The sequence below is a fragment of the Cornus florida genome, unplaced genomic scaffold (assembly GCF_030987335.1).
Source record: "Cornus florida cultivar Cherokee Brave unplaced genomic scaffold, ASM3098733v1 CherokeeBrave_3.0.0_Hap2_Chr11, whole genome shotgun sequence".
NCBI lineage: Eukaryota > Viridiplantae > Streptophyta > Magnoliopsida > Cornales > Cornaceae > Cornus > Cornus florida.
In genome coordinates, this window is record NW_026775581.1 from 96872435 (window position 1) to 96881818 (window position 9384).

A 9384-nucleotide genomic window follows, 5' to 3' on the forward strand; every position below is an offset into this window, starting at 1 on the left:
GACCCACATGAGTCACTCGGCCCGAAAATCCATAAACTGTCCAAACAGTTCAACTAGCATATCTATGCTTCCCAAACTCCATGAAACACTCCAAATCACTATAAAACCTTTGTGACGTGCAATCCCAAACATGGCACGTAACCCGAGGTCATGAAATAATCACTTATGCCAAAATGAGAAATGTTCGGGAAAAAAATGAAAAAGTGATGGACATCACATTGAGTCCCTCCAAAATTATGCCTGAGTTGTCTACAACCTAGTGATTGTTGGGTGAGTCAAATAGAATGAGATGAGGTGAGCGGGTAGCATAGTTTGGTAAACGCAGTCTTACAATGACAAATTTGCCCTTTAAAAGCAAAAGGTTATGTTTTAGTTATATTTATTCTATTACTTTTCACTTTAACGTAAAACCTTTCATTAAATCTTCTTAATCATCAAGTCATTTATATATGTAAAAACTACTAAAATAAATTTATAAAACTTTATTTTCATGTAACAGGTGATTTTTGGGAAGAGGGAAGCTAGGGCACCATTGTCATTCCCCATCCTCCTCCATGTAACAAGTGATAGTCATGTTACATGCATATAGTGTGACCCCACTTTTTAATAGATATATATATATACGCACACAGGCATATAGTGTGACGTCACTGTCAGTTGTTAAGGGATTTCTTAAGGCGGACTATAAATTTGAACCTTATGAATTCGATTCTCAAACTTACTTCCTGCACCTGTAATAAAGGAAAGTGCAATAAAAATTTATTGGTCAGATGAAATATGTCCAGCTAAAAGCTTAATATATTGATGTTGGCTTGCAAATATTTGGCTGCAAAAAATTATGTCTACTGCCATCAATATTCAAATTAAAAGGCTTGAGAAACAAATTGAGATGTAAGGCAAAGAAACAGTTTGTGAATGCCAATTCTGAAGATCAAAACTGCCCTAACTTTCATTTTTTGTAGAACATGTCCAAGACTACAGTACAAATCCCAATTGACAAAACCATGTTTCATAAGACCTTAAAATTTGAATAAAAGAATTCAGTAAATCCAAAGAAATGTTATTGCCTCGTCTTTCAACTACAGAACTCATCAATTATCCAGTCATCTGTAAATCCTTAAGGTAACCATAAGAAGTCCTGCTCTATACAAAAACATATTGAAGAGAATGATACATAAAACGGTAAGTACACAATTAAATCTACAATGAATTTTACACCTTAACCTCATCAATTATACATGTTTGTCTGCTACAAGACGAACCTTATTTAAAGACTCCTTGAACGCTTGCCAAGCAACCATGTAATGATCCTGAGATGTCATTCCTTCCTCGACAACTTGTAAGGCTCGTCTATACAAGTGATCAAACCATTGAACTGGATTAGCAATATCGACATTGTTGGAGCCAACATCTGCTGCATACAAGCGCTTAAAATCCTTCCTCCATCTTGACAAAATATACTGGGCAGGGATTTCCTCCACATTATTAATGTTAAGAACACTCAATGCATGGCGGCATAGATAACCTTTGAAGTTGAAGCAGCTACAAATGCAGCGAACTTCCAATCCTGCTTTATCATACATAACTTCCAAGTTCCTTATCCCTCTCATATTTCCATCAGCCTCTTGTTCTTTGACCGTGTATGTGATCATTGGTCCATTAGCATGAATCTGAGTCACGTTAAAACAAGAAGACATCATCTCCACCTCGCCTTGAAACTTCAAGAATATTTCTTTCGTATAGACTTTAGAGAGTTGTAGCTCATAATAGCACCTTGTTTTTAGCATGGGGATTGACTCTCTTGACTCGTAATCATCAAAACCTTCCTTTTGATACTTTTTTTGTAGAACTAATTCATACATATCAAAAAATTCTTTCAGAGAAGTTTGCTTATGGACATATCCATCGAAAAATGGATTCTTGGAGTCACCCGGTTGAGATATGGACATTCCGGCAAAATATGTGTCTTTCAAGTAAACAGGAGCCCATCTTTCCCGGTCTTCAAACAAGGTTCGAAGCCACTCATGATCTCTAATCCCAAAATGCTGGATCAAATCCTCCCAAGCTATTTCAAATTCTTCCACTTTGGTAGAGTTGTAAATTGTTCTATTCAATACTGTTTGAAATATTTCAGACTCCTGCAACTCCCCCAAATTTTCAAGAAGGCTTTGCACAACAAGTGACAAACAAAGACGATGATGAGCCCTTGGAAAAACCTCTGCAATTGCACTTTGCAAGGCCTTACACTGGCCTGTAATGATGGTTTGTGGAGGACGTCCTGACATACATGTAAGCCATGCCCTTAATAACCAAATATATGTCTCTAGTGTTTCATCTGCAAGCAACCCACAACCCAGTAAAATAGACTGCCCATGATGATTGGCTCCTACAAATGCTACAAGCGGAATCTCATATTTGTTTAACAAACATGTTGTGTCAAATGAAACCACATCACCAAAATAACCATACGCAGCCCTGGACCTAGAATCAATCCAAAATACATTCCTTAAATGACCTTCATCATTAAGATCCATCACATAGAAAAAGTTGGGATCTGTTAGTTGAACCCGGCAAAAATAATTATAGATGACTTGTGCATCGCCTTTTTTAAGCTTCAAGCGCTTGGACTGATCAACATGATTACTGATTTCCCTGTCATTTGAGCCATAATTCACTGCATCCACAACAGGAGTGCGATATAACTTGATTGTCCGCACTTCTACGTCAAGAGTTGGCTCCAACTTTCTTTTAGCTCCAGCATCCATCTTCTTGTGAGACTTCGAGTTTAGTGCCCTTTCAGGATCAAATAGATGGTTGTGTTCAAGCTTAACTTCATCCACCCTCCATCTGTTGGATTCCACTAACCTCAACCTTATCATTGCTAGACAACCAGTTCTTGTTTCCTTCCTTCGACTGCTAGCTTCTTTTATTGTTTTGAAACCCTCACAATTGCAACAGAGGACTGCACCACGCTTCTCCTTGCTGTTACGTTTTGTCCATGAAGATTTGACCCTGATAGCAAATCCCAGCTCCTTGGCATAGCAATTATAATAATTATAAGCATCGTCATATGACTCAAACTCCATGCCCACAGCTGGTGGGGGGTAGCCCTTTCCTTGAGATACACCATTTTGGTCCTCATGGTCATTGCTTTCAATCTCAAGCATTTGATTATTATTGTTCTCATGGTCATTGCACTCGGTATCAAGCACGAGCTCGCTGTTGTCCTCATGGTTATTGCTTTCGAACTCAAAAACTTGCTCACTGTCATTCCCAAAGTCATTGCTTTCAAACCCAAGAACTTGCTCGCTGTCGTTCTCAAGGTCGTTGCCTTCAATCCCAAGCACTTGCTCACTATCAATCTCAGGGTCACTATCCCCGTCCTCGAGGAACTGCTCACTGTTTTCAGAACCTTCTTCCACCTGAAATGAAAACAGGCAACCAATATTGGAAAAGATCCTAGACTACAAAAACACCACCACCACCAACTATAACAACAAAACTCGCAAACTATTGAACTGGTTGCACAGATTTTATTTATTCCCCAAATCCAAGAATGGAATATATTATCCTGTTATCTAAGCTATTAAATTGAACTAAATGTGTTTGCCTCAATTTACTAAAAACTGTGTAAAATACAAAGACTAGAACTATTAATCCCAGTTTCCATGTATATACTCAGGATGAAAACATTGACAGTCACAAAATCATTTTATCCAAAACTATCTTGCTCATGGAAAGTTATTGAGTTGCATGCATGTTCTTTGATAGCCATTACTTTGAACTCTATAAATCCAGATGGTTCTTATTTAACTGCTCTTCTATCTCAACATTTGAAATCAGCACTCTGCTGCTCTCCCAGTCTTCACTAATCCAACATGTCCAAGATTTTATCTCCTGCAATTCAGTCGGTCAATTTCCGGGACCCATTGATCCAGCTTATCCATTCTCTGCTGCTTTTTTATCCCATTCATCAAATCTACTCTTCTGGCATCTATCTATTTTCAAGTTCAAACTTTTTTATGATTTAACCACCAAAAGCCTGCCAATCAGCTTTCAGGTAGGTATTCTTTCTTCTCATTTATTTGTTGTGTCTCCAACCTAAATAGTTCAGCCAGACTCAAAGTTGATATTTGATATTCCAATCCCTAATCTGGTTCATGTTCCGAAAAAAAAAACCTCAGAATCAGATGTTCTGCCACAAGGCCACAACATTGATTGAGCTGGATAACAACAGGTTTAGTAGAGAACCTCTAGTCTAGAATCTAGATTAAAATTTGCATGCTCCAGCTGAATAATTAATTATCAATACCAGATTGACTCTGACTCTGACTCTGAGATTGCCAATTTCAGAAAAATCAGCTGCAACTTTTCAGAATTATATACAGCGTATATCAAATACAAATGTTTAAAATTTTGAAATACATTCATCTATAATACAGAAAATTATATGTATGTATGTATAATCATAATAAAATAAGTAAAATATAATTTGGACGGTATGTAGAAGCCTTCGCTACAATTTCGTTCCTCATAAACTAATTACCTACTTACTTATCAAAAAAAAACCTATTACCTACTCAACATAAAAGATCACCTTACCAAGTGTTCTTCAATTGTAAACCAGATTGATGTGGACTTTGGAGTTTTGTCTCTCCTTGCCCCCCATGAGCAAACACTCATATTTACAACATTTTGTACCATTCTATTCAAGTGTCCTTAAATAGATGATGTTTGAATATCTCCATTCTTTTCAATTTCTGTCATGTTATAATCATATGATAATGTTTTCATTAAGCCTTTTCTTCAGATACTACCTACTCTCCCTGCTTAGCCTTTGTAAATTGCTGCACCACTCTACCTCTTTATTTCTAGTTTTCTTCCGCACATTTGCCTTATCTATCTTCTTCAACTAGATTACTAAACTTTGTCCAAGGGTGACAAATGACTTTAAAAAAATAAAATAAAATTGCCTGAGACCATAAACTAAAGGTGATCATGAATCCCTGGAATATAGTCCGGCCAATGTCTTGACTATTGCGTCCATCAAGATGCCCCCTCCTTAAAACTTATAATCACGATCCCATATTCCCTTGATAAATGGTCAATTTTCCTTCAAGCTTTGACTAGTGCTCCATGATAAGTATCAACTTTCCACGTGCTTCCTACCAGTTCAAGTCAATCTATCAATCAGATTCAGAATTACCCAATCCAAGACAACAAGACAACAACACAAAGCCAAACATTCATTGATAATATTTTTCTATCAAAATTCTTCATTCCATCCAAATGAGCCTATTGATTAGTACTTCTTTACTTCACCCAGTATACATTCTAAGTGGTGTGCAAATATTGATTATGGTACTTCTTTCTTGCTTCATTTTTCACCAATCAGAATGTGGTTCTCAAAATGGACAGCATTAAAAAAATAATAATAATAAAATTTTAAAAATAAAATAAAAATTGACAGGTTCAGTGAGTACTGCAGAGCTAACAGAACAACAAAATGTCATGTCATAATAAGTCTTGATTTCGACAAATAATGTTAATCATTCTGATATTATCCAGTGTGCTATGATCAATGCTGCCTCAACCAATCAAATTAGGTCCCAACAATCATACAGACAATATCATCTTGCTGAGTTAACTGTTTAAAGAGATTTATTAAGGGATCCTCAAGGTATTCCTCTTAGTCTGTAACCTATCATGTGTAAAATTCATAACTTGATTTGAGCTTCTCACGCTATTTTCTAGAAATCGAACCATTTTCCATCACTGGCAAACTTTTGAACTCATTCCACTTCTATCTGCAATGATATCATTCTAACTAATGCTAACTCCATAGCATTTCTTTTACTCATGTACTGCTCAAAATAGCCGATTTAGTATGAATATACCAATCCTCTTCACCATTATAGGAATGACCCAAAAGTTCATTTATTGATCGAAAGCGTTAACAGACTTCCATCGGGCTTTCTCTTATTTTCGTCTTGAACTCTTCAAGGACAACCTCAAACAGGTTAAACACGACTAAAAAATGCCAAGACATGCTTAAGACCACCTAAATAAGTCAACAAACCAGATCCCACTTGGGTGACCTCCCAAGGATTGCATTAAATTTGGAAGCATAATTGGGAGGACTAGCTAGGTCAAGATGAGTCTCTATACCATTTTTGTTGTCAACTAAAAGTGCTAACATATGCATGCTACAAGTATAAAACATTGTGTTGCCATTGGCAAATTCTCTAATTGAGGTATTACTTATCAAAAAAAAAAAAATTTCTCTAATTAAGGTATCTTTGTCATAAGCTTGGGATCTTTTTCATTTGGCTTCACAGAATCTCCATGACAACAACACTCCTTTATACAGTTTGCCAACAAAATATTTGAAGTCAAAATGGTCTGTTGCATAATTCTTGTACTATTGGCGAATTCCGTTCCAAGGTATGTTCGATAGGGTGTGAACAAAATGAGTCATGAATGTGTTATGCTGAACACTTTGCCAAGGATCATTATTGAAGACTGAGATAGGAATTTGAAAGTTACATCAGAACATTTTGTCAGAATGCTCCATGTTGCCCAATCATGTTCAGCAAAGGTAAGAAAGACTGTAAATACCTTAGGAGTTAGGTTGGTAAAGACTTAGATAGTTTGGACCTTCCTTGACCTAGGCTGGCATTTAATTGGTATTATCAAAAGTGTCTTCAAATTAATTGAGGATTTAATGGTTCTATTTGATTCTAAAATAAGTTTGAGAACGGTGTAAAGTTGCACCACTACATGTTGCACTTGCACCAGTGAAGAGCTTTCTATTTTCATGTATTGTGTTTCCAGAATGAAGTTGCACCGGTAGAACTCTTATTTGCACCAGTTTAACTTTGTCCGAAATCTTGTTGCACGAACTTCCCTCTACACTGGTTTAATTTCAGACAAAACCGAGCTACACCGGTGGAGTTTTTCCTTGCACCAGTACAAGCTGGCGGAAAAACCTGATTCCTCAAGGATTTAAATTCATGTTGGACGCTAATTTAAGGATGGCTTATGACAATCATAAATACAAGTCTTCTAGGTTATTTAAAGTGTGAAAAAAATTGCAGAAAATTGGAACACACCTAGATATTTATTTATAAAAAATAAAAATAAAAATAAAAACCTCTTTTTCCATGAAATTAGGAGCTTTCTTCATTCATAAGTAAGAAATCCATTAGATACCTTTGTGATATTTGTGGGATTGAGTTGAGAGTAAGGAGCTTCATTGTGATTGTTCAAGATACAAAGATTGTTCAAGATAAACTGAAAATTCATTCGTCAACAAAAAGGTTGAGGATTCGAGTCCCAAATGGGACTGTGGTTTAGCTATCGGAGCCAAAGAAAAATAATAAAGGAAAAGATGCCACTTATGCTTGCCATTTTACTTTATGACAACAGCCTAACGAGTGACGAATGTCACTTAGGAAGCAAAAAAGTTATCAGTATTTCAACCTGTTTCAAAAAGAACCTACGTTGTCTTTTCTATATAATCAATTTATCCTACAGCACACTATTAGTGCCATTAAACACAACGATATAATATACCCTAGCAGTCCTGCCACCATGCTGCAGAACAGAAACTTGTGTGGAATAATCTTTTCTTTATGGCAGTGGAACGAAATGAAATGCCTTAAAACATTCTGGAGTATTAAAAATCAGAACTAAAAGTTATAGATTTAAATTTCATCTTACATTTAATGATCTATGTCACAAAATTAATCATAATATTCTGCAATTTGATTTCTGTATGGTCTGGTAAAATCCGTTGTCAGCTCCTTACATATTACCGTTAATTGCTTCCACAACTAGTCCCATCCTACAATTATACAAGCACCATCAGTGGTACTTCCGTATAAGTTGTATTCCATCACCGTATGTTTGGTCACCCTATGTTTGGTCGTTAAGAAACCAAAGGAATATGAGTATAAATAAATAAATAAGATTCAAACTTGGAGAGTTTTTAGTTGAATCCATACCAAGTAAAAAACGAAAAAAAAAAAAAGTTCAAATAACTGGGTGATGAATTATTTGTTTGTTAAGTGAAATTTAGCTTACATTTCCATTTTCCTTCTGGATAGGGATTAAGGGCATGAACTCTTAAGTCTTCAAATTCCTTTTGCATCTCTTCTTCAGTTTTCTCGAGAAACAAAGGTTCTTTTAAGCGAAAATTCCAAACACAAAAAACTATAATTTTAGATAAAAGTGTGTAAAAATGGAACCTTCGAATAAATGAAACCCTAGAACAGATTATATAATAAACTCAAACTGAGTAAGAAAATCATACGAGAAAAGCCAAGATCAGAGGGAAATTTAGAGGCACTTACAGTGATATCGAGATCTGGGTTCGGTGATAAGGCCTCGCCGCCCGGAGAAAACGCGCTATCGCCGGTCATGGCTCTGATAGGCACCTTCTCAGGGGTTGTGTCAAAGTCTGAGAGGTTAGTTTTACCCTAACGACCTTTAACTATTTAGATAAATACTAGTAATAATATATCAGGAATTTAGATTTTATAGTAATAAAAGAACTTATGAAATTTGTAAATTTATGGCTAAAAGTATCAATCCAACTTACTGCACCAAATAGTGTGTAATTAACATGTTTCTTATTTAATTTTAATAGTTACTCGTAGTAACAGTCACTTATGATATAAGTCGATTTTAATAGTTTCTCGTTGAGTAATGTAAATTTCTTGTTGAGTCACGTAAATTTCATTTTGTTTGTGTCTATTCTATTTATCAATAGCATGTATGTAATATTTAACTAAAAAATAAATAGTATGTATGCAATCCTAACAACTACCTAAAAATTACAAATAATTAAAAAAAAGATGTTAGCATGATATTGAACAGAAGTATTTTTAGATTGAGTGAAACAAATTTACGTAACCAATTTTATACGGTGCATCTCCTCATGTACACATGAAAAGGTGCCTTTGTTGCGATTGTATAGAATTGGTTACGTAAACTTGTTCATATATATATATAATAGTTTATTTGATTTTGTTGCCTTTTCTAAATGATCATAAAACATAGTTTTTGATGAATCACCAAAACAAATGTTTAATGGGAAATCGCAACAAAGGCACCTTTTCATGTGTACATGAGGAGATGCACTTGTTTATACATATATATTTGTGTCCATCTCATCTTTTTTCACAATCTTATACTCCAAAGACAGCTAAACATTTGTTTTGGTGATTCATCAAAAGCTATGTTTTATGATAATTTAGAAAAGGCAACAAAATCTAGTTTATTTGATTTTGTTGCCTTTTCTAAATGATCATAAAACGATGAATCACCAAAACAAATTTTAGCTGTCTTTGGAGTATAAGATGGTGAAAAAAGATGAGATGG

The 9384-nt window shown here is 35.3% G+C and overlaps 1 protein-coding gene across 2 annotated transcripts; it reads right to left on the reverse strand.

Moving 5' to 3' along the window:
* Positions 1–1073: 1073 nt before the first annotated feature.
* On the reverse strand, positions 1074–8492 carry LOC132283886 (protein FAR1-RELATED SEQUENCE 8-like). Of its 2 annotated transcripts, XM_059785925.1 has the most exons (3): positions 8355–8457; positions 8086–8184; positions 1074–3422 (listed from the first exon to the last, which is right to left on the reverse strand). In XM_059785925.1, the coding sequence occupies exons 2-3, from the start codon at positions 8119–8121 to the stop codon at positions 1233–1235; spliced, it is 2226 nt and encodes a 741-aa protein (XP_059641908.1). In that variant the 5' UTR covers positions 8122–8184; positions 8355–8457; the 3' UTR covers positions 1074–1232. The 2 variants fall into 2 exon arrangements, with proteins under 2 accessions (XP_059641908.1, XP_059641907.1); XM_059785924.1 differs by lacking the exon at positions 8086–8184 and having other exon boundaries at positions 8355–8492.
* Positions 8493–9384: the final 892 nt, after the last annotated feature.